This window comes from Falco rusticolus, chromosome 15 (genome assembly GCF_015220075.1).
Source record: "Falco rusticolus isolate bFalRus1 chromosome 15, bFalRus1.pri, whole genome shotgun sequence".
NCBI lineage: Eukaryota > Metazoa > Chordata > Aves > Falconiformes > Falconidae > Falco > Falco rusticolus.
The window spans coordinates 2,689,799-2,715,330 of record NC_051201.1 but is presented as its reverse complement, the minus strand read 5'-3'; the positions used below and the strand labels follow the sequence as shown (position 1 = coordinate 2,715,330).

Below are 25,532 nucleotides of genomic sequence, written 5' to 3'. Positions count from 1 at the left end.
TCTCCTGCCAAAGCGGTGCATTAACCTAAACACCACTCGAGCCCTGCCTGGTTTTAATTTTGCTTCCTTTCTTCCTGAAACCGTCAGGTGCCACAGATTTTGCTGAGAGCTCGCCGCTCGTTGGCTAAACCGTCCCCAAGCACCGCGTTTGCAGCAGAAGCCCTTGCACTGGCTCCTCACTTAGGCAGAGCCAGGCCAGAGTCACTGTTGGCATTCCTAAAAAGCCAAGTTCTTCCTCACAAATTGGTTTATTCCAGCTTCTTACAGATTAGCTGGAGCTGATAAAGTTGGCATTATGAACCACTCACAGGTACTGTCCTTTCCCTTGTCAGTTCTGGCCAAATCACAAGAGATCTGCAAAGATTTACAGAAATCTGTTTGGTTGTGATTTTTCCTTGCCTCCTGCCAGTTCTTCTTGCCAGTTTGACCACTTGCCCGGTCATCCTCCAAGAAGAGTGAGTCAGCTTGGCAAAAAAATTAATAAATAAAATATTCCAAGCTAGTCCCAGCTTGGACTCTCTGCCCTCACCCAAACCAGACCCTCGGGTCTCAAGAGCTACAAACCACCCCCGCCATCACCCCTCTGGCTCGTCCTAGCACCATCCTTGCCGCAGCACCGGTCCCCGGTTCAGCTTGGGTGGCGAAGCGCACCAAAATGTGATTTGGAGGTGACTGTCCTCCAAAGTCCCTCTCCGGCCACCTCCGGCACCCCGGGCTGCAGCGCTCCCTCTCCCCTGTTCACCCGCCGGTGGCAGAAGGGACCAAGCCGAGCATCTTCCAGCAGGTATGCAGCTTTGAATCAACTCCAATCAAACAAGAGGGTCACTGTGCTCCTGCAAACACCACCCTTGGTCCAGTGGGCTTATTACGGGATGGAGGGCACCACGGGGGGGTAACAAAGGAGCAATGCAGGGGGATCTGTTTAATTCCTCCCGCCTCTGAGCATCCCCAGCCTCCTCCTCCAGCTGTGATGAATCCACAGGGAAGGATCCAGCCTTATTTTGACTGTGGTTTCCAGGACGGCGTCTCCGTCTAGGAAAGATTTATGGCAGCGCTTACGGCAGGAGAAGAGTGATTAGATCGGGCCCCGTCTATATGTCGTGGAGAAAGACCCGCTTTACAAGGAAATAAACTCAAGCAATTAACTGGGGAATTAAGATTTAGCGCACACTACAAGCAGCAGGCATGTATAAAGGAGACAGCTGTTAAATTTAGTACGTGACAAAGTCATGAGAACGCTAACTGGATTACTTGCATTTATTTGGGAATACTTATGTATTTTATTATGCAACATATAGATCACCATAATTCTGCTTTTCACTCTGATGGTGCCTCTCCTCCAAGAACCTTAGAGAGCATTACAAACAATTAAGCCTCCCTGCGCAGCACTCAGCGTTACACCCGCTTTGTGGGCATTGCGTATATTTAAATCAGAGATGGCTTAATTAATATGATTGATTTTTAACTCCTTCTGGGTCAAAGCCCCAAGTTGCTGCTCTTCCTGGGCTGATGTTGGAGTCCAAGGGGATGAACTAGTCCAGAAGTTGCTGGAGTGAGTTTTCCAGGGATGGAAACCCATCCGCGCCCCAGGGATGGTGGTTTTGACCCATTTTGGAGAAAAAAGGGGAGGTGGCGTACACTGGAGAGGGGAGCATGCCTTGGGTGGTGGCTGCACGTATGGGTAACCTCCCGCTCTGCAGACACCTTCGTGTGTCCCCAGACCCTTGGAAGTGGCACAAGCTGCTTTTTTGGCACTTCCAGCCTCCCTCCCTGGCAACAAGTGACAGATCATTGCCTCCACTTGCATCTCCGGGGAGGTGTATGGGGAGGCGGCGTGTAATCCTGCCTGCTGAGTTTGGTCCAGACACTCTCAGACGTTATTAATCCTTTGTATGAGGGCAGAGGGGACTGGCAGCCTGCTCTGTAAATGTGCTGCAGTATGGGAGGCACAGTCCCTCCCCTGAACAGTTTTCAGCTTGAGGAGACACTGGAGGGATAGGTGGATGGAGGATTTTCAGGAGCCGATGTCTGGACCACTAAGAAGCTCCCGTGGAAGATGCTAGCTGCTGTTTTAACAACCTCAGAGGGTCAGCAGCATAATCTTAAGCCTCGGGTAGCACCGTCCTTGGCACTGCAGTGGTTTAATTGATGCATCTGATGCCCCAGCCTTTCCCACTGACCACGTTTGTGCCAAAACCAGGAGCAATTTGCACCTCTCCCAGCAATTTGCTGCAGCTCCTGCTTGGAGCATCCCTGCTTCTCCTAAAAGAGCTGAGCTGGGATACCTGCCAGGGGATGGAGCTGTAACATGCTTGTCCACTCCTCCAACCCTGCATGAGTGTTGAGCAGAGTGAGCACTGGACCCAGGGTGGGTTAAAAACTATTTAAAACCAATTTTTGGTGGCATCGGTCAGGGAGGACCTGCGGGACCTGCAACAACATCACGGCAGCACCTCCGCCACCTTTGATAGCTCCGGGAGAACAGGTCGTGTCCCACTTCCTCGGCTACTCCAAAGCAGCAAATTTATATCAATAAAGCACTCATTAGAGGAAAGACAACTTGTCAGCGCTTCAAAACGAGTGACAGGTCGGCTCTGGGAGCAGGGACCAGGCACCTCACCCCGGCTTAAAGAGGTGACAGCACACAGACGCCCGCCCGCCCAGTTTTGTATCCACGGCTGGTGCTGCACGATGCAACGCCAGGCACATTACTGGCCCTATTTTCCATTTATAGGAGCCTGTCAGAAATGGCACTCCTCTTCGAGCAGATGTCGAAAAATTAGAGGGAATTCAGAGAGCAGCAGAAAAAAAAAAATGATTAAAGGAGATGGAGGGCCTGATTTTGGAGGGAAAAGAAATCAGATGAGCTATTTATAACGCTGCCTGCACCAGAGTGGGTAGGAACAGGCTTTTTTTTTTAAAGTGCCTCGATAGCTCAGCTAAGGGGAAGGGGCAAACCAGCCTTTGAAGGATGCTCACAGAAACGCTGCAGAGGAGCTGTATAAGAGGGTGTAAATCCTGAGCAATGGGATGAAATACCATCAAACACGAGTGTCTGGGGAATCGCCGGTAATGGGTGAGTGCAGGGAACAGTCGCTCATCCAGAGTGGAAAAAAAAAAAAAAAGCCCTGATAAAGATGTGTTAAGGGGTGGTAGAGGCGGTACCGATGGCAAGCCCCCGCTCCTACCTCTGCTCTTGGTGACAAACTGTGCTTGTATTTACATCCAGCATTTTACGCAAAACGTGGTGACGGGGGTGGAAATCTTCTCTTTTCCATCTAAAAGCAAATGTTTTTGGTTAAAAAAAACCCCACCGGCTTTAAATTCAGGTCTTCATCCCCAGAGGCTCACAGGAGATGCAGGCAGAGGTTGCTGCAGATAACTGCGGGGCTGGGGTACCCCACGGAGGGATGCGTGATGGAGGGGACCAGCCTGCTTTGGGGTGATGCTTCCCCGGGGGAACGAACCATCCTGTCCCTGTTTCCAAGTCGCCTGGGTGATTTGCAGACTGAGAAACAGTCCATGAACATGTTGTTGATGTAACATCACCCCCGACCAGCCCCAGCTCCCGGTGGCAGCTTCTCTGTCGCAGCTGAAGGGGTTTGGAGCAAAGGGGTTTCGTGGGGGGCAATTTGCCTTTGGTCTGCAGAGGGAAGCTGCCTGACATGGTCCTTGTCTCTCTGGTTGCCTTGCAGGACCTCTCACTCCAGGGCCAAGGCGGAGGCGGCTGTGACGGCGGCGCAGAAAGCTCAGGAAGAAGCACGGATCGCCAGGATCACTGCCAAAGAGTTTTCGCCTTCCTTCCAGCACAGGGAAAACGGTCAGTGCGTGCTGCTGCGCCGGCCCCGCTCCGCTCTCTGCCCCAGGCAGCCCCGCAGAGACCCCAAAACCCCCAAAATGAGCCCTGCGCGGTGTGGCCACAGCTCCCGGACCTCACCGGGACTGTTGGGGTGGGAAACTGCCCTGTAACACCAGTTTTCAGGGGTTTTAGCACAAGGCTTTCGATATTCAACACTTCCACCCTGTGCAGTCCTGTCGTTACAAGGATCTCCCCCTTTCACGGGTGTTTTCCCGTTTTTTTTTAATTCTTAGTCCTTGATGGTTGCACTGCAAAAAGGCAACCAGAGCTCTGAAAGCAAAACACGAACACAAATGATCCCAGAGGCCGTCACTGACTTTACCCCCATGGCTTTTATGGTTTATGATTTCTTTTGAATGCTTGGGCCAGCAGCGCTGGGGCAGCTCGCACTGGTGCCTGGTCCATCTCTTGGGCATTCAAATCAGTCGTGGGTCTGTGCAAAGGTTTTGGGAAACGTGCATCTGAGGTTTGCCTGCTCGCTCTCCCTCCCCTCCGTCATCTTCAACATTTCTTGCTGGTTTCTCCAAATTTCTGCTTACTGGCTCAGGCTCAGCAAAGGCTCAGGGAGGGGGAAGCCGAAGCAAAGCCCTGGTCAGGCAGGGGTCTGCAGCCCCAGGAGCGAGAGAGGTTGCTGAGAGTGGGAGTGGAAAGCTCACAGCAACAATTAACATAGTAATTAATATATGTGAATGGTTTTATTCAAAAGTTTTCCTACACTGAACCCTCGTTAGGAGGCATCTATCGTTATTTTCTCCCCCTTCCAGCTCTCTAACTGAAGATTACTCATTCGGCTTAATTGCTCCAAGGGCTGGTGCCAGTGACTCATGTCGGTGGTGCCATTCCCCAAGGTCGGGGAAAAGGGATCGTTGCATCTTTTGGACCAGCCAGCCCATGCACGAGTCCTCACTTAACCGCGGCGCGGAGGCTGCGGGGGCGGCCGGGGGCATCCCACAGCTCAGCAGTGATGAGCCAGACGGGGCTTGAGGTCTGGCTGCAGCCATGAGCCCGCCTGAGCTGGGGTGATGCACGTAGCAACCCCGTCCAGCACAGGGTCAGGTGGGGATGGGTGTTGGGGGGGAGTCGGGCATCCCCCCGGCACAGCATGCAGAGCCCCTCGTAGCCAAGCCCTGTGCAGCTCTCTGCCTGCGGGAAAAGGCACATCCCTGCTCAAACACCCCTCAGCATTTCTCCTCCTGCAGAGGTCTGGTTTGTATGTCGGAGCTTTTTCACAGGCCTGCGCAGTCCCAGGGGCTTCTTCAGCCCTGAGATATTCCTCGTCTCCATTTCCTCTTGCCAAGAGACTTTGCTGTTTTAAATCACCTCTTGAGAAGATATTTTTAGGTAATACATTTTTTACTAGTTTCTAGACAGGGACATAGTGCTTGGCTTGTGTTGGGGCTCGTGTTTCTGGTGCTCGTGTCTTCGTGGGCTGTGTGCGAGTGAAGCAGGGGGAATGGTTTTTCCACTTAGAGCGCATTAAAAAACAAACACACCATCCAGGACGTGTCAGGAAACCTGGGAGCGCCTTGGACCAAGTCAGGCAGATAACAGCTGCGAGCGGCCGTGCCACCCCACAGACCCTGTGACCTCAGGCTGCGAACGGCCTGGGGGGGGCTGCGGCAGTGATGGGGGGAGCTGCTGCCGCTCTGCACGGCGCTGTGGGTGCTGCGTGCCACCCCCCCTTGCTTAGCATCTTGGGTGCTGGATGTGACCCCCTGCACAGCACTGTGGGTGCTGGATGTGGCCCCCTTGCACAATGCTGTGGGTGCTGAGTGTGCCCACCTTGCAGAGTGTTGTGGGTGCTGGATGTGCCCCCCTTGCAGAGTGTCATGGGTGCTGAGTGTGCCCACCTTGCAGAGTGTCATGGGTGCTGGATGTGCCCCCCTTGCACAGCATCGTGGGTGCTGGATGTGCCCCCCTTGCAGAGTGTCATGGGTGCTGAGTGTGCCCACCTTGCAGAGTGTTGTGGGTGCTGGATGTGCCCCCCTTGCAGAGTGTCATGGGTGCTGAGTGTGCCCACCTTGCAGAGTGTTATGGGTGCTGGATGTGCCCCCCTTGCACAGCACTGTGGGTGCTCGGTGCCGCTCACCTTCACAGCATCACGGGGGGTTTCATGGCCCCCTCAGTGTCAGCCCTGCAGGCATCCTGGCCCCTCATCCATAGTGCCACCCCTGCGTGAAGGGACACAGACTCCAGCCCTGCAGGCACCGGCTCTGGCTCCAGCACCCCCATACGTGCCACAGCAGTGCCCTGAGGCCTTCACCTGGAAAAAATAAAAATATCCCGGCTCAGTACCCTGCATCACCCTCTCCTCTGTGCTTTTCCATCTCTGCCTGCCATGGGGATCTGCCACGTTCCCATCATGAGGTTGTGCCTCCCCGGTTCAGCCCACGGGCTGGATGGTGCTGGTGAATTGACTCCCCCGGGGTGATGGCAGCACGTCAGTGGCAGAGGCAGGAGCTCAACACCGCACCAGATCCCGTACGTGGGTCCTTGGGGGCACGGCAGCAGCTGGGGGCACGTGCTCGGCTTTGAATATGCCGCAGCTGGCTGGGCAGGGTTGCCTCAATCCTGCTGGAAATCCAGATTTGGTGCTCAGCATCCTCCTTTGCGCTTTCACAACCGTTCTTCCAGGAACATCACGTGCTCCTCGACTAATTTTAGCTCCAAATAATTGTTGCACATCCTTGGGTGTTGAAAGCCGGCACTGTGCATCTGTTGAGTTCCTCCGCAAGGAAACACCTGCGTCGCTGCGGGGCTCCGGGGCTGGAGGGGTGGCGTGTCCCAGCGCCGTGGGCACCTGCTCATCGGGAGCCCCAGGCAGGGGCTACAAAACTCAAGGAATTAACCCATGGGGAGGCAGGATTAGATCAGCTCACTGCAGGGCTGGGTGAGGAAGGTTTAGGACGAGAGGGTGCTTAATAACGTGGTCCCTGGTGTGGGTCTGCAGGGTGAAGATGCTGGAGCATCACTGGGCTTTCCTGTCTCCATCGTGGGGCTCGGGGGACCGGGGGAGATGGGGGTTGGCGGTGCTGTGCGGGAGCAGTGGGTGTAGTGAGGCTGTGGCTGGTTGTGCCCTTGGAGATCGGCTTTGGGGTCATCGGAGCTCGTGGGAAGCTTTCGAATCCCTGCAAGTCCAGCAAGAGGCCCGCAGACCTGAACCAGGGAAGATTTGGTCAAAGCCTGAGACCAACAGGGACACCCCCAGTCTCGGGTGAGCCCATTTCAGTAGCTGGCTTCCCAGCCTTCTCGTGTGAAGTCATTTATTCCCTCCCTGCCTCAGTTTCCCATCCGTGATGCTGGAGGTGGCTGGAATGGGAACATCCGAACAACAGCCACAGAATCAGTCTGTACCTTTCTCCAGAGACAGTTATTCTGCGTGAAAAGAGAGGGGGTGAACTCCACCTTCACAGCAGTTTCCCACCAGTACAAGGATTGCTCAGGGGCTCCAGATAAATCCCAGGAGGTTCAGTCTCCCACAGACAAACAGGGACACAGGGAACGAACTAAGGCTGAACTATCTGAGTATTGTCCCAAAACACAAACGCGATTTTCCGTGGCAAGTAATACCCAAAAAAAATGACAGTCGCTAGCAGATCATTTCCCGTCAAGAAATTGCTTCAGTAGGAAATTTCCAAGCAGCCTTGTTACTATTTCCCTCCCCTGCAAGTGCTCCAATGGGGACATCTGTCCCCATGCTCCTGGCATCCCCTGCGTGTATCCAGACCGTGGATGCGGTGGGACGCAGGGATGGCTGCGCGCGAAGGCACGTCCCAGCCGCAGCAGCTCCCCAAGAAGATGCGATAGAGAAAATTACTCGGCAGAAGTGGAGAGATTAGAGCAGGCGCTTCAGAGCATTTCTTTTTAAATGATGGTAAGAAATTGAGTTCTTCCTTTTTGAGACTCATTTCTTGTCTAGCCATAGAAATTGCAATTAGATGCATTTCAGGGGCATTAGGCAGTTAATATATTTATCAAATTATTCACGTAATTTAGCATGGCTTTAGCTGAGAACAGCTACGCCTTGAGAGGGTAAAATGAGAATTAACCACTATTAGCTTGCACCCCCTTGAAATAATCTGGTGTTTCATCAATGATTAATAAGTTGCAGGGTTTTTTCTAATTGTCTGGAGAAGCGACATGTTTCTCACCAGCCGGTCACCTCCAGCAGAAGACACTCAGCCGCTCCTGAAGTCCCTGTCCCTAGGGAGACACTGTCTGGGGTGTGCTCTGGGCTCAAGGGGAGTGAAATGCACAGCGAAATAAGGGTGATGGTGTCTATTGCACTCACGTAGCTCTGAACACGTGTGCTCCTGCCTGAACATGTGGGGCACGGCTGCCCACGTGCTCCCCAAACGTCCCGCCCTCCGTGTCTGTATGGGGCAGGAAAGCTGGGGGATACATGGTGTGGGGGGGGGCTTCCTTAGTGGGAGGCTTGCACATCTGTCCAGATGGGACCATCTCCCTGTGAAAACTCTGGGATGGGATTCCCTGTCCGTACTGCACAGCCAATGCGCGGCCCGTCCCGGGCGAGGTGGGGGGACTTGGGCAGCGAGCCAGGCACGGGCTGATCCCGGCGCCCGGCACACAAGCGCAGGGCACGGCATGAGCCATGGGCTGCCACCAGCTGCACCGCAGGTTGCCCCTCTCATGCTGGCAGACTGGGAACTGGTGGGAAAGGGGGGTCAGATGGATCCCCCCCAAACAAAGTCAACGGACAGGGACATAACCCCCTTAACACAGGGAGTGGCAGCGTGCTCAGCGCAGGCATGGTGCCGTGGAGCCATGCGGGCTGCTTTTGAGCCCGCTCCTCTGCCTGCACAGGGCTCCCAGCAGCTCTGCATCCCAAGTGGCTTCCCCACATCGCTGGGGCTGCAAAACTGTTGCAAGTCATTTTGCTGGTAGCACACACAGGCGGTTCCCTGAGCCCCAGGCAGGGTGCCTGACGAGGACACCCACTGTGGAGCCTGTTTGGCTCAGCTGGAAAGGAGAGCCACAGTGATGCCCGGTTGTCTCTAAAAGGGTGGTGGCCCTTGAGTTAACAGCAGTGGAGGAACACAACCTTCATGGGGGATGCCTCTGTCCTGACAATGCCGTAGCTGATGCCAAACCGTCTCCCGTGCCGGGCTGCAGCCGCTCACACCGCGCGGCTCTGTTTATTGTGCTAAGCTGCCGCCGTCCTGACCTTGCCCCGCGGTTCCCCTGCTGTCCGGCACCCTCAGCCCTGTTCTTTGACATGAAAAACCAGGTGGGTGCCCACAGAATAGAAATAATCCTGTTGCATTTCTCTCTCCCTCTCTCTTCTAACGACTACACAAAAAGGGCTCGAATGCCAGAGACCGAAGCGCCAGAACTCGAGCGATGACATTGAGGTCCTCTCCACCGGGACGCCCCTCCAACAAGAGAGCCCCGAGCTGTACCGCAAAGGGACCACCCCGTCCGACCTGACTCCCGACGACAGCCCGCTGCAGAGCTTCCCCGCCAGTCCCTCCTCCACGCCGCCCCTGGGGCCTTCCTGCAGGAACAAGAGCACGCACTTCTCCAGGCAGGTCTCGGTGGACGAAGAGAGGGGTGGGGAGATCCAGATGTTGCTGGAGGGACGCGGTGGGGATTACTTGCGACCCAACAGCTGGAGCGAAGAGAAGGTCAGCGGGACTCGCGGTGTGAGAAGCGGGACGCTGCGGAGCGGTCAGCTGGGGTCCGCCTCCATCCCTGAAGACTACAGAGGTCGGAGTGGAGGACACAAACATTCGGCCTCCAACCACAAGCAAAGAGAGAGGTGGACAGATTCCCCAGCCACGGTTTCATGGACTTCCCACCACAGGTCCCACAACCACAGCTCAGGGAGCTCCAAGCTGCTTGAGCTAGACGAGGAGAAGATGAGCAATTACGAGATGGAGATGAAGCCCCTCATGAGGATGGATTCTTATATGCAAGAGATTCACACCCAAAAAAGACACTATAGCAAAGGGGGACCCTGCAGGAGCATGGCTGATGACCACCGTGGGGAAGACCGGGGCTTCGGGGTTCAGAGACTGAGGTCTAAGTCCCAGAACAAAGAGAATTTCAGGCCAGCTCCCTCTGCCGAGCCCACGGTGCAGAAACTGGAAAACCTGAGATTCGGGGACAAAGCTGAACCTCGGCTACTAAGGTGGGACTTAACCTTCTCCCCGCCACAGAAATCTTTACCTGTTGCACTAGAATCTGAAGAGGACAATGGGGATGCGCTCAAATCCAGTACGGTAAGTAGGCGAAATTGCGTCTTGAAATCTGGCCGAGAAACCCGGTGCAGAGCTGTTGTGGTACTGCAGCGGAGCGGGGGGAGGTCCCTCTGCCGGGCTGACCCCCGAATTATTGTGGCTTTGTGCCTTGAATCCCGCCTCCTCCTTTCTCCCACGCTGCGTGATAGCGTGTGTGGGAAGTCGCTGGGGGGGTTTCTCCACGGCCTTGGTGGGAGCAGCAGGTTTCGCACTGGAGGATGCGAGCCGCAAGTTTGAGTTTGTTTTACAATCCAGCCCTGGGGCCAGTGATAAAAATACGTTATCGCTGGGATTTTGAGCACTCACCTGGTGGAAAAGCTGCAGGAGCAGGGGAGGTGTTGGTGATGCTTCCCTGAAGTTCGGTTAGGTGACAGAACTTCATGCCGGCCCAGGAGCGCAGCGTGACCCTGTTGCGACATCACATCAGTTCTTAAATGCCGGTGGCTGAGCATCACGTCAGCCCGCCGCCACTCCCCGTCACTGCCGCTGTGCGATGGCACTGCCTGCCGGAGCGGTGGCCTTGTCTCCGTGTCGCACTGGAGGCCTGACCCAGGTGGATGAGGGACTCCATGGTCACGGTGCAGGGGACATTGCAAAGAGGTTGCATCCCTGCGCTGGCCACTGCTCGGGGCTGCCGGTGCTGACCCGCACGGTGTGTACAGCTCAGGTGTTCTGGTGCGTGGGTGCTGCTGAGCCAGGAGGGGGTACAAGCCGCTCAGTGGGGGGATGCAGTGCAAAAGGGTCTTGGCAAACCACAGTCAAGAGGATGCAATTTGGGAAAGGTGCCTAGGCAGGGAAAGCAAGGGTAGTGGGCTACTAGAGCTCTGCGGGTCCGGGTGGTGTAGCAGGTTACAGCCAAACGTCAGTCTATACGCTCACTCTGAAGAGCACGAGCACACTTTCTAAGCTGGAGCATAACTTACGGGACCTGGAGGATAACCCCTTGTGAGACATCCAGTCCTGGGCTCCTGGTTTCAGGAGAGGCAAAGACACGTTGGGCATTAACAACTGGCTCCTGGGAAGAGCTGGTGGTGTCCAGGTTAGGGAAGAGGAGATGGAGCGATCTTCAAACACGTAAAAGAGCCGCTGCAAAGTAGAAGGGAATAATCTGTTCTCAGTGAACAGAATTAATGGGCTTAAATTCAAGCATTAGAGGCAGTGGTTAGCCAGTAGCCGTTACTTGTGAGTTGGGGGCTGCAGTAACTTGCCTGGGGAGGCCGTGGTGGCTGGGCAGGAGGAGGTGGTGTAAGACCCGGCTGGACATCTGCAGCTCAGATGTGACATGGACAGGGCTGAGCCAGCCTTGGGAGAAGGCTGAGCTGTGTGATTTTTCAGGCCCTTTCCAGCCCTGTTTTTTGATGATTTCCAGACTTACCGTTGAGAGCAGCTCCCCCACCTGTTCTCCCCGTTGGTTTGGCATTGCTGGGAGGGGCGACGGGTATCTGATGGGAGCAGTGGGGAAACCAACACCGCTCCAAACTGCCTCTTGTCGGGTCAGTGCCAAACACAGAGCAGGGCTGGAGGGGTCCCATGCTGCTGGGTGTGCCACAGCCCAGGCCAGACCTCCACAGGAGAAAGGAAAATCTGTAACGCTCAGTTGGTAGCATTTCAGGCTCTGGCAGAAGGAAGGAGCTAAATCCCCCTGTCAGGGTAGCAGAAGATGATGCCTGGTTGTTTGGGAGACAGGGATCATGAAACTGAAATTACATTTGTCAGTCACGCCGAAAGTTTGGGCATCATGGTTTATAATGGGTGATTACTGTTGCCATACCTACAGCATCCCCGCTTCTCCAGCCGCCTGCCAACGGCTCTGCAGGCAGAGCAAAGGTGTCGGCACCTGCAGCCAAGGGATGGGAGCGAAGGGGTGGGAGAGAGGAGGGAGTGGTGACATCTGCAGCCCGAGGGCAGCCGGGATGCAGGAAGGACTAAACTACAGATCTGCCACAGTTTCCCTGCTGTGGCTGCGGATAACTCACCCCACCCCACCCCCACCCCCAGCCCTGTAGCTTTCTGGCTTCCTATTCATCTTGCAAGCTTCGGCACAGGCTTGAAAGCACCCACACAGCATTTAAGAAGAGCTGAACGCAGGGTGTTTGCTGGTGGACGGCACTGTAGGACACATCTTACCAGTCCGGATGAAAAAAGAGCACCAAGCGAAGGCAGCCCTGAGCACACAGCACTGAGCAGGCGGCGGGTGCCCAGGCCGGACCGGGCTGTCCTCACCTGCTAGCGTAGGCGCCTGTGAAGCGCTACAGCAATGGCAGGCAGCACTAGGAGCCTGACAAGCTTTCAGAGGGGAAGGCAGCAGCAGTAATTGCATGGACATCAACCCTGCTGAAGTCCTGGTACTGGCAGATTGTCCAGCACCGTTGATAATGTGACCTCCCACAGCGGCAGGGAGCTGGGAGAGGCGCGGGTCCCCACGGGGGAACAAAACCAGCGTTTCTTCTCGCTGCGAGCCACGCGTTCCTCAGGGGGATGGCTGGCACAAGCAGTCCTGGTGTCTGTGCCCAGCCAGCCCAAGTCAGACGTGCTGCAAAGGCTCCCGCCTCACAGGCAGACCCCAGCCCACATGCCAGAGCCATCATGCCCGGGGAGGAGGGCTTGAGCCGCAGCGCTGGAGGTAAATAGCAGCTAATGCAACATAACGGCAATGGCTATAGGAGTGAATCCCGGGCACTAACAAAGGGGCACAGCCTGCATGTAAAGGCACACAGAAAAGCCATTAGGATGCACATCATACTTTTTAAGTGCTGTAGCTGTGAAGCAGCATGTTCAGTTTTCTCACATTCATAACCGAGGGTGGAACAGATGGTGAAGGTTTGGGAGGAAGCTAATGCAATACAGAGGAAGAGATAATATGTGGATTTAAATAACCTACAATGCCAGCAACAATTTGTTCTAGCAAGAATTGCACTGTGCTGGCAGGGTTTTGTTCCAGTGGCCTGGCAGGGAGAGGGGTGGTCGGACAGGAGCAGGGGAAGCAGGTGTAGGAGAGGAATGGGAGGTTTGGTGATTTGTGTTCCAACCTCCTGCCTAACGCCAGGACTGTGCCTGCATCTGCCATCAAGTATCTCAAAGCATTTCAGACTTCGGTGAGCGCAGAGGGGTCCCCGAGGAAGAGGAGGGGAAGGGTAAGGGGGATCTGCTCCCCAGTCCCCACACCCACCTCTCTCTGTGCACGCTCAGTGATGTGGGGCACTTGCACGCTCAGTCCCGCAACAAAAATCACTGCAACCTGCTCATGCTCCAGGTCTTTTCACACAGAATTAAAGCTCCCCAACTTCCCCAAAGCCCCATTTCTCATGCCAGCCTGAAATACCCCTCCCCTTCGGACTCCCAGCAGCTCGCCTCCAGCGTACAGGCAAACCACAGCTCCCGGGAGAGGCCGGCTGTGCGCACGCGTGTACGTGCACGCGTGTGAGCCCACGCCGTTTCAGCTTGCATGACAGCCTGCTTCCCTGTGATCCACAGCACTGCCATCTGTGAAGCTGCTCACTGAAAAGGGCATTTCTCATCTCCCAGACAGCTGGGCTCTTTCAGAAAGGTGCCTGCCAATGAACGGGAAGGATGCTTTTAGCTGAGTAGGGCTATTTTTGCCCTACCTGGAGTATCCCTGCGCAGAACTGAGGTCACCCACACAGGTTATCTTGTTTTAAAAATAATCTGCCATAACCCAGCTCTACACATGGCATCGATGAGCCCGGTGGGTTGGCTCTGTGTCGGAGTGCCAGCATCAGCTTCGAGAGCAAGCACACCTCTGGCAGTGCTCGCAGGAATGGGGTGGGGGTGCAGGTCTTGCAAAAATGCAGTCTTAAAACTATCGCTGATTTTGATCTCTATCTTAGAAACAAGGCTGGACCAGCTCGGGGCTGTGGGGTGCCTTGGCATCCAACCTTTTCAATGCGTCCCCAGGTGGGAATGCAGACCTCTGTAAAGGAGTCAGACACATAGGTTGCTATATGAGCTACAGGAACTTCGTTCCCAGTCATTTTTCACCAGTCCCTTAAAAAGAAGCTCCCAGAACCCCCCTTCGTTGGGGCTGCACATCGGTAATTGAAAATTGCTTCTATATAAAGGTCATTTCTTGAGGCCACCACTCAATAACATTGATGAAATTCAGCACTGCTTTGTGTTCACTATCAGGGGACTTTGGGGTTTTGGGGTCATCAAGCCAGCGGTGCAGTCATACAAACCCTTGAAAATTGCATTTAAAGCCACCTGATCGTTCTGTGTCCCTGTGTGCGCTGACCCCGGCGTGCACAGAACAAACTCACATCAGTTGTCATCGTTCGGGCGGATGAAGGCGGAAACCAACGTGCCAGGACCGGTGTCAGTGTTGTCGGATTAAGGGACTTACATGGACGTCACCATCCTTTCTGGCCTTAAAGGCCCATGAAGCACAAAGCTCAAGGTGCCTGAGCCTTTGAGAAGATCTAAAATAGGAAAGGAAAAAAGGAATTGTTGAGATGCTGGAAAGGAAAGAGGCTTTCTAAAGTGCCGGCAAGCCTTTTATCCATCAGCAGAAAACACCACATTTTTAGGGTTGGGGGGAAAAAAAGGAATACATCTCCTTTTCTGCAGGTGCTGAACATCTGCAGCTTCTAAAAAGGAAAAGAAGTGTCTTAGGCACAGAGGTCCTCAGCGTGCCTGTGAGAAGGGCCAGTGCTCAGGCATGAACAGAGCCTGATTCATCTGCCTGTCCTCATTTAGCAGGAGCGATCACAGACATTCAGATGAAGACTTCTAGGGACACGTCGTGGTCTCACTAAAGGCACCCTGGAGATGTGAGTAGGCTTAAGACTTAGCCCTTTAAAATCCCCCTGTCTCTTCTCATTGAGATAGCCTGACAGCAGGGCAGCAGCCAAAAAAGCCCCAGCCCAGCCACCCCTGACATTTCCTTCCATTGTCACATGCTGTCGCATAAAATCTCAGTGGTCTCAGCTGTTTTCTAACGGTACTGCCTCTTAACAGCAAACCAACCGGGGGGACCAGCTGCAGCAAATGGAGATGGTTGGGATCCCTAACTGCCGGGTTCGGGATGGCAGAGGGACCCCATTACTGCCTGCCGGTACTCGCCGGGGAGCCAGGCAGGGATTCCAGCCGCCGCAGCATCTTCCTCGCTCTCTCGCTGCGCGAGGGGCGTATTTGCCATCAAGATATTCTGAGCAGGTTTCGCTGTCGCTGGGGAAAGTGAGGAGGAGGCAGCCAATCTGCAGGCAGTGCCGGGCTGTGCCGGAGTGCCAGGCAGCCGGAGCCCTGCGAGGGAGGGTGCCCGGGCAGGGGCTCAGCCCAGGCTTCTGCGGAGCAAGGGAGGGGGCTGCAGCACAGCCACACGCCCCAGGAACGGCACCATCCTGCCGATGTGGGCGATGGATGCTCCCTTCTCCAGCAGCTGTGGGGTTATTCTTGAAGGGATTGACCTTGAGGTGGAGTGTTTTCCTTCAGAAAAGTTAAGCATCTCGAGCCCTGAAGAGTGTAAAATGAGAGAAAAATAACTGCTGGCTCTTGCCCCTGCCCCGAACGGGCACCCGCTGTTGGAATTGTGCATCTTCCCTGCATCTCAGACCAGGCATGATGCCGTGCGTGGAGTCGCTCCCGTCTGTCTACCTCTGGACCAGTCTGCTGGGAAAGGGGCCAGGGGACCTTTCTGTGGTTCGCCTCCTTGGGACTAAACCCTGTGGCTTATCCCTGTGGTCCTCTCAGTCTTCCTGCTTCAGGTTTTTCCGTTTATTTTTTTTCCCATTGGGAGCCTTCAGCAGGTCTCCTAACACAGGCGCGTCTGGGTTTTCCTTATTTCTCTCGTCTCAAACAGGTTCAAACCCCAATCCCAAATGGCCGTGGCACATCCACACCTCCCTACAAGTGTAAGCTGTAATTACACGGGAGCAAGGAGGAAGATCAGTCCTGCAGACACCCACGTGCCATCACACCTCCAGAGATGAGCCAGGTCTGAGCATCGCCACCACTGCAGCCTGCGTGGGCAGGGCTGTCACATGCGCAAAGAAGGGTGCCAGGGTGTCTCTTTTTAAGACAAATCATAATCGGAAACTGTTCTTCCTCTAATTTCTTTCATGTACAGACATCGCAGGCATTACTTGTAACAACACAAGGTAAATAATGTTCAGAGAGAAATGTGATGTTTAACTTGACAGGGTCCTTTAAAAACCCTTTTAATCTCAGGGGGGCCCTTCGATGTACCTGAAGAGAGCACCCTGCTGACTATGCCTCTGTCATCCCGGATTCATTTTAGGGTTTTGAGCCCAGCTCCACATCTTATACTAGCTTGGGAAAAAGTTGGGGTCAGGTCAAATGCCAGCTTTTGACCACACAAGAACCAAAAATCTTAAAACCACACATACAGCTCCAAACACACGGCTCGCTCCTGGCGGCGCAGGCACCTGTAATGGGAGGGCTGAACCAGGGGTGACAAAACAGTTCATGAAGAGACACCATCTCGGGATAAATCCTTGTGTTCACTTTAGCCACCTTTCTCTGCAGGAGCAGGTTTCCCCGTACCACCCGACTCAGCTGCACACTGGTATCAAGTGCCTGTTCCCCTTGCACGGGCTCATTCAGCATCTCCTGGGCTGCCTTCCTCGAGTCACGGGAGATGCTGTAATACGCTGGAGAAAGCAAAGTGAATCCCTTATGTTTCTTTTGCTAAATGCTCCTTAACCGTTTCACAGCAGCCTGTTCCTGGCAATTATGTGACAATTCAGCACAAATGTCACGGAGCTGCTAAGTTTTCAGCACTTTCCGCAGTGCTGAGGCTGGAAAACAATGCACATATATTTTTTGCTGATCCAAGTCCTTTAGTAATTACACTTAATAGATCCCAGAGGGATTCCTAGGTAACCTGCACTATGGTTTCCATGGCAGGGAGACAGAGCTTGTACCCTGCGATAACAGATAATAATGGATTGTTAATGCTTAAATTAATTATGCCACAATTGTATTTGTAAACCAGCTGTCCCTTGTATTCCCAGTAAGACTCCTGAGTTGCTACACAACAGTTAAAGGATAAAGCCAAACAAAACAGAGGGGACAGAAATGGTGGTGCTCAGCCACAGCTACCATCAGAGCTGCAGCGTGCCCAAAACCACAGACTGGAGGAAACCTTCACTCCTAACTTCTACAGCTACAATTACTGTTACCACCCCTGTGCCATAACAGGGGTTTATTTACATTTTAGTGTTTCCGTGGGTTTGGGTCTGTGTTGCAGCTCTCTAGACTTCGGAGGAAATTGTAAAAGTCCTTGGAGACCATCCCCATCGATACAGTAGGACCGTTTCAACGCAGCCGATACTGGCGTATGTTGCCTGTCCTTGGCAGATGTTTTCCTCCTCCTATGAAGGAGTCCAGGGACCTTATTATAAAAAATAAAAACAAGAAATCGCAGCCCCAGAGCTGCCTTGTTTTGCTGATGAGATTTGCCATCAGCCAGTATGCCGGATGATGCTTAGGCACACCAGAGCTTGATTTAATTTTTCCTTTCCTGGAGCCAGGCTGGTAACCATTCTGGGTGGAATTCATCTCACGTCACTTGGTCTACAGACAGCCTAGATGGTTAGCGCAGACTAGATGTCTAACGTTTAGACAGCTAAAATTGGGTGAGAGGACGCTGCCAACTGGCGTCTGCTTCCCAGTAAAGCAGGTTCTGGACTTGCGGGCACTGCGCTGGGAGGCAGCACAGCATTTCACAGCAGAGCCCCGGCTCCTGAATGGCAGGCAGGGTAGTTTAAACAAATCTCTGCAGTTCCTGACGGCCTGCTTGAGCACTACTATTTCAGGGCTAAAGAGAGTGTTGTAGCTTTTAAAAAGAAGAGATAAAAAGGAAGAGATTTGCAGGCTGCTTGCTGGCTTTGACACACAAACCCCAAGGCTCAGAAAATCGGTCAACTCCTGTCTTTCCAGCACCCCAGAGCCTGCGATACATCTGGCCTGGGGGGTTTGTTTGGGCTTTCCTAAGTCTCAAGGGGGCCAGAGGTGTCATAAAGCCCCGCCGGACTACTAAAGCAACATGCAAAGTTGCAAATCAGGGGTCCTGTCTCTTCTTCCTAAATGTGGGTGGCCCGTGTTAGAGGGCTAGCATGTGGCGTGAAGAGTCGCAAAAGCTGCTAGTTCTAATAACGCTGGCAGTAGCTGCAGCAAAAGGGAGTTCACTGACCTATTGCCAGGCTGGGCTCAGCAAAACATCTCTTCCGAAGCACAAACCCAGAAGTGATTCATCTTCTGCTTGGGCACTGAGCAGGAATCATTTCTTAGAAGCAGATGACACATATCCCAGGACATCCTTGCCATCAAAGGGGAGAAGGGCAAGCGTTTCCCTTGAGCGGAGGCTAAGGCACGAAGACCTTACAAGTTAGAAATAAGCCAGACATAAGCATTTAGAAATGCAGCAGGATTCGTAATTGGAGCTAAAACAGAAGCTTCAGAGTCGCAAAGCTGCTTATCCACCAGCTGCCACAGGCAGGACTCCAGCCCCTGCCAAGATACACCAGCATCTCACCGGGGAGAGCAGCCCTACCTGCGAGTGCTGACGGAGAGCCCTTGGCGGGGTCGGCACAAGGAAGAGGGTGTTGAAAAGAGGGAACTGCAAAAAGAAAGCAGAATATGTAGGTTGCCAGACTTTCAGATTTGAGCCGTACGGTGTGCAGAGACCCCTCCCCTCCCTGGTCATCCTATTTCTGGGATGCTGTTGCTGGCAAATGCAGAAGGCCCCGCATACGCAGGCAAGGCAAGCGTTTTCTCCTGCCTCTGCACAGAACAGAGGATGCAAGATGCAAATAGACTGAGCCAGGGAGCTGAGCAAAACATTCGTGCACGGGAATCCAGTTGCTGCTGTGCCAGCGGGTACGTGCGTGTGGCCTCCTCCCGCTTTTCTAGATGGAAGGCGTGACTTTGATGTACTGGTATAGAAACGAAGGGCGCGCTTCCTCCCGGGACACCATCCCATCAGCATCCTCTGAACACAAGTTCAGAGCAACACAACAAAGGGTTGTGATCTCGGTCAGTCCAACGGGTCCATCCCCAAGTGTCCGGTTTGGGGGAGCGGGTAAAACTCAAACAGCAGAGAACCAAGGGGCAGCCAGTCCTGCTCTTCGTCAGGGAGGAGGAAGCAGCCTCCAGATTATCCCGAGTCACATCAGGTTATATACGACTTTGCTTCCTTCGTGGTATTGAAACGAGACGGTAGCCCGAGCAGAGCAGGGGCAGAAATGGTTGCTGCTTCTTTGGCAGGGGAAATCAAATGGTGAGTGGACCAAGGCTAATGCAAGTGGAGAGAGAGCAATTAAGTCCTTCCCTGGCTGCGAGGTGGAGGGAACCAAAGGCATTTGTGTCTCTGTGGTGCCCTGCCAACAGAAACAATGACAGTGATAATCACTTGCAATCTGTTATTATATTAACACGAGCTCAAAAATCGTAAAACCCAATAATCTTTTGAAATGAAGCTAAACCCCCCAAATGTAAATAACACACGGCATCGCAGCGCTTGGCAGCAGCAAGGCTTGGGTAGGGGGGAGCGGCAACAGGGGGGTGGTTTCTGCCTTTGAAAGGCTTTGCGTGGTGCAGGCGGAGAGATTTGCTGGAAGCAGTCAGGCGTGGATACCTGGCTGCCAGGAGAGGCTCTCCGCAATCCCTCCATTTGGTTGGCTTCCTTTGACCCTGTTGCTAAGCTACAAATATGCCTTTCCAGCAAGCTCCAGCATCCCCACTCCCACCCACTCCCAAATGCGAACTGAATCAGCCTGCTTAGAAGAGAAACGATCTCTGGCCAGCAAGGAGCTATATTTTTTTTTTTTTTTTTTTTTTTTTTTTTTCCCCAGCAGCTCTGCAGAGTGGTACAAGGACTTGCTCAGAAAGGGCAGCCACCCCTGCCCCATGCCAACCCCACAGCCACTGGAGATTTGTTAGGAGGACAGGAGCACAGAGAAAAGCATTTATATCATTCCAGGCAAGGAAAGCTGGCACAGCTCCATTGCAGCAAGAATAGACAAGGATACCAGCTACTCCGAGAAATAGCTACCACCTACCTGCACACACGCTTGCTCACCCTGAAGCAAGCCACGTTAACACTTTAGGACAGTGAATGTTTTATGGCAGGGACGAGGTGACAGGGTGGATGGTTTTCTGACTGGTGTTCTGCAGAAAGATGCACGGGAGGGCTGCCTGCAGTCCCGACGCTGAGCGGTCTCTTCCTGTCATTCCTGGGATGCTGTGGGGGTCCAACAGCCACATCCTCACCCGGTCCCCCACAAGCTCTCTGGGCTGCCTTTATGCTCCGTGGAAAGCCACTGATGCTCCCGGGGCGCCCTGCAACCTTGCGGGGGGTGTCTGGCCACGGGCCAGCTGCGATGCAGGTTGCTGCAATGGTTTCCACATAGTCCCCAGGAGCTTAATTTGGTCCGCATGAACCTCAGGAAGGGTTCTCAGAGCTCTCCCAAAAATGGTGCCTTAACATAGACCACCATGTGCTGACCTGACTTTTGCCATTATCAGGATACCTGTACAAGGAATGTTTATTGGGAAATGTGTTTTCAAGATTCCCCCAAACAACTGTATGATCCAATATAGTTTTGGGGTTTTTTTTCCCCTTTTCATTGACCACCCCGGGTAAGCAGCCAATTTTAGTTATTTTTTTTATGGCCAGATTTCCTATGTGTGTGACCTGGAGGAGTCCATAAGCAACCGCTGTCTTAATTGACGGGTCTGGTGGGTGTGCATCCAGGTGTTGGCGTGGCAGACACTGGGTCCGGAGCTCACCTGGGGACCTGGATGCTGTTTGTGCTGATGCACAACAGTAAACAGCCTGCCCCAAGACTTGCAGGTATACGCGTCTATTGAGGCAAACGGATGGAAAGTAAGCAGCTCAGAAAAGCCGGAGTCCAGCAGCTGTGCTGTCACTGAGGCGTGAGAGGGACAGTGCTACCAGGGGTGCTGCAAGCCCCAAGAATGCCTTGGGCTATGGGTCAGTGGCAGGGGGGAGCAAAGGGGCTCCCAGCAGAGCCTGATTGACTTCTGTTGGTGAAAAGGGAGAGGGATTTTGTCAGCCTTTGCAGAGTCAGGGGGCTGCCTTAGGAGGACACTGTGCTTAGATGAGCCAGCGGTGTGACCTGTTTACTGTCTCAGGGACAGGAGCAAAAGATCTGGGTTTAGTCCCTGCTGCTGGTCGCTCACCTCTCGGGGAGATCTTTAGCCACGCCTGCCTCGCTAAGGCAGCAGCCTGCAAAACTTCAGCCAGGGTCACCAAGCGCTTCGGGATCGTTGGCTGGAGGGTGTAAAACAGCTGTTTGGGGTCTGCTCACCTGCAGACCTGCCTGCCCTGCAGGATCCTGGACCCAGGGCAGCTCCCAACCCCAGACACAGAGCAACCTCAGCCACAGCTTCAACCTGCCTTCTAACTCCTCTCCTTCTCTTTCTCTTCCAGGGCTCAGCTCCCATCCTGGTAGTCATGGTGATCTTACTAAATATTGGAGTCGCCATTTTGTTTATTAACTTTTTCATCTAATTCAAGACTGTCTTGTTTGCAAAAATAACAGTTACATGTATGAATGAGGGGAAAAAAAAAAACCCAAACAACAACAACAAAAAGGGAAAAATCATAACTTGAACTGTCCTATGACAATTTCCAAGTCTTTTCACAGAAGAACAACAAACGATCGAGTCTCACTCACAGTTTGCCTTTTTTCCTGGGTAATGTTTTTTGGATTTTAGCCAGAATTCTTTGCTTGTATAACACTATGCTGTGTGGCATGGCAAAATGCTATCAACACTCTGCCCCCCCAACACTGGAAAGGATGAGAAGGAATCCCAACAAAATAAAACCTCATTTCCCTTCCCCTCACCCCCCAAAAAATGTATTCATAACAACAGTAATGAACCCCAAAATGGAGACTAGATGAGGGGACCATGGCGAGATTTTGTTTGAAGTATGTACGGGTCTTGGGATGCTCCAGGCTGAGTTTCCCAGGGAAATCCACAACAGCTTTAATGGTAAAGTAAATGCAAGAGAAAAGCAAAATCAGGCTTTTCTTCCTGCTCCCTTCACAAATGGAGAAACACTGCTGTAAGGAGGAGGAGTGCGGGGAAGGCACGAACCCTGTCTAGATGTGAAAGATGGGAGGAGGGCAACGGGCCCCATTTTGTTATTTGTTTTTAAAACAAAGCAGCAATTGGTATTTTGCTAAATTTCTAGGGGCAGGGGGGGAATAGGGAACACAAGGTGTGAGCAGCAGCCCCACCACCCTCCTGCCTTCACTCCTTCTCCCCAGGCTGCTCCCCCCATGGCAAGGCTGGAAAACTACCCAGTGCTACTTCTGATACCCAGCCAATTTCTCCTGGTGAAAAACACGTGTCTAGATTCCCCAAAAACCTTGCAGGCACCTTCAGCAACACAAACTGAGCGGCTGCTGGTCATCGTGCCGTGCTCGCCGACACGTGAGGAGCAGCGTTATTTGAGCATCCCATCCCAAACACCTGCGTGCAAAGAGATGCCGGGGAGCAGACTGGTGGGAAAGGACTGGGGAGAGAGGGCTCGATTCTGATCCACTTAAGATAACAATAAAGCAAAATAAGATGAAATTGTTTTTCAAAGGCATCCGGGGAGGAGCACTGGAGCATGTCCCTGAGAGGAGGGAGAGGGTGGTGGGTTTGTCTCTTACATCTTGCTGTGGACTGTTTCAGACATCATGCTTGGGCTCTGAGCATGTAGTATTTTGCACTTTGTAATGCAGGATGTATATTCCAGCTTCCAACATGTCCCTGTAAAAAAAAAAAAAAAGAAAAAAAAAAAAAAAAGAAAAAAAAGGGAAAAAAAAAGAAAAAAAAGAAGAAAAACAAAAAACCAAACATCATTGGCAATGGCAGCCTTTAAGGATGTATTCTTTTTTTTTTCTATGTCACTTAATTTGTTCGTTTATACCATCTTTGTAATATGCCTGCCTTGATTTTCTCCCCTCCCCTGTCCCCACTGATAATATGCATACTCATTAAAGATGCCGTATCCCTGTTCTGAGCTGTTATGGTCCCAATCACAAGAGTCTGGTCTTGGCTCAATTACTTGGAAATGGCTGATGTCCCCTCGGCTTTTCAAAAATGACTGTACTGTTTCCTCCCTTCCCCACCACGGAGATCGGCTTTGCCGGTGATCCACCATCACCAAGTACGGTTCAAACAGCTGGTTTGGGATTTGGTACATCTAGGGACCAAATGCCACCCTCAGTTCTACCCACTGCAGCTCTGTTCACAGGAGAAGGGGTGCGAGTGTGGCAGCAACCCGAGGGTGGGATGAAACCCTTATACAGACATACTGGGGGGGGGGCGGATCCTTCTCGACATTTCACATACGGAGTGGTTGGGTACAGCCCTGACTTGTGGACTAAGCTTTGCTTTGCTTCGGTTTTAGCTGTTTCTCTGCTACCTTTTCAGCAGATTTCTTATTACACTGCACTGGATTGCTATATTTTTAACCAGAAATAAACTAAGGATTAGAGCATGTGCCAGTTAAATTCAGTTCTTTTCCTTACATGGTCTTATTCCCTCCTGTCGCAGTTTTTCTTCCTCTTTTTCTTCCTTTCCCTTTTCAGGCAGAGGGCAATGGGTGGACAGGGTAAATGATAACTGAAGGCAGCAGACCCCAGTAACTTTTTTATTTCATGTTCCACAGTTAACTGTCCATTATCTTCATACCTCTTTTTTATTTGTTTGTGGGATTTTTTTGTTTTTCCCTTTGGGTCCTTAGTCATCTTTTTTACTCTTGAATGACTGCTGCGTACCCGAAACAAACCAAGTAACAACATGTTGTGATTGCAGCCCTAGGAACCTCATCCACATGTTTTCTAATTCTGGTTGCAACCTTTTCTAAAGGCTCTCGAGGACTTTTTTTTTTTTTTTTTTTTTTTTTTTACACATTCAAGTGCATGACGCAAAGGTCCCTCCAGGAGCAGGTTAAACAGTTACGCAAACACAGTATGATATTTAGATATATATAAACAGCACAAAAAGGCCTCTTATTATCAATCAAATAAGTACTAGCGATTTCATGACTAGCTTTTTCACACTGGCAACTGACTGCTTATTCCTGCTCTTGCCCATGTACCAGCAGTTATGTGCAAATTCAAATGCAACTCGAATTTTTCATCGCTTCGTTCCACGGCGTAAAACCTCAGTCAAGCTGAGGTTCGTTCAGTATGAAAGATAGCCAAAGACTAATATTAATTGGGTCCCAAACCACGTGTTTAAAAATAATGATTCCTTTATTAATCATGGGGAGCTGAGCAATTTGTCTTAGTTCTGGGCTTTTCACATTTGCCCAAGGCCAGAAATATTCTTGAGAAGTAGCCCAGAGAGAGAGGTAATTCACTGTATTTCCCTGTCCTACGAGCCCTGGATTTGTGCTTATCTACCTAAGGCACATGAAAATGTCTATCATCGTGGCATATAAATCTATGTAAATTGTCCATACCTACTGTTTTATGTCCACACTGACAGATGCATATGAACAGCTGAAGGTTTATATCTTTTTTTTTTTAGGCTGCGAGGGTATTTTTATGTTCCTACAGTGGAACACGCAGCACCTGAAACACGAGGAGGGGCTGGGGCTCAAGGAACTAGCCCACCTCCTGCCATCGCAGTAAAGCCATGGGGAAGAGGGCACCAGTCCCTCCCCAGGGACAGCCAGGTCCTCCGGCCAGACCCCACCTGTGTGAGCAATGGGCTGGTTTGACACCACACCTTTGGGAAAGAAGAGAAGGAAGGAATACAAAAATCCTCCGCCTGCTCGTACCACGTCAGCTTCTCACCAGCCCATCTGGCGTCTGGTTTGCTTGTACCCGAGACCTAGATTCTCCGAGTGTGCTGGGACTCTCCAGGGCCCAATCTTTTCAAGATACTGAGCTGTTGCAGCATCTATTTACCTTGTGTGGAGTTACGAAGTACTGCTGGGAAAAAAAAAAAAAAAAAAAAAAAAATCCAGACTGCAACAGAAGGGGAGGGGCAAGAGGAAAAATAATGTCATATTGATGAGAAAGGTCTTAATTGAAACTCAAGGACTAATTACATATCCTGACAGGCTTTGGCAAGTTAAGGGAAGATGGAAAAGTAGGAATTTTTGAAAACTGTCATAGGGAGAGGTTGGCTCCAGAGATTTGTGCTAAAGCAGAACAGAGAGAGGCTGGACTGGATCTCCTGCCTGTGCTGCACACGGGTAAATTGTTTGCACAGAAGATGGGCCTTGCAGACTCTCCACATGGTGGCATGTTTTCCTGGTGTAGGGAAACCGGTCAGCTCCTCACGCCGCCCCTAAATGAACTGCATCAGTCATGTGCCAGTCACTGACCTTTACAGCAAGGCTCCTTGACCAGCTCTGCACCGAGCCCAAGGCTTGACCCATTGCTGAAGACAGCCCTGAG

General features: G+C 52.4%; 1 protein-coding gene across 1 annotated transcript in view; it reads left to right on the top strand.

Annotated features, from left to right (window-relative positions):
• JPH3 (junctophilin 3) overlaps positions 1-21,716 on the top strand; it is a 56,715-nt gene extending 34,999 nt beyond the window's left edge. Inside the window, exons 3-5 of the mRNA XM_037409449.1 lie at positions 3,696-3,820; positions 9,182-10,101; positions 21,551-21,716. Coding sequence (XP_037265346.1) covers positions 3,696-3,820; positions 9,182-10,101; positions 21,551-21,631 — 1,126 coding nt within the window. The 3' untranslated portion in view covers positions 21,632-21,716. The remainder of the gene's footprint in view (positions 1-3,695; positions 3,821-9,181; positions 10,102-21,550) is intronic.
• The last annotated feature ends 3,816 nt before the right edge of the window (positions 21,717-25,532 follow it).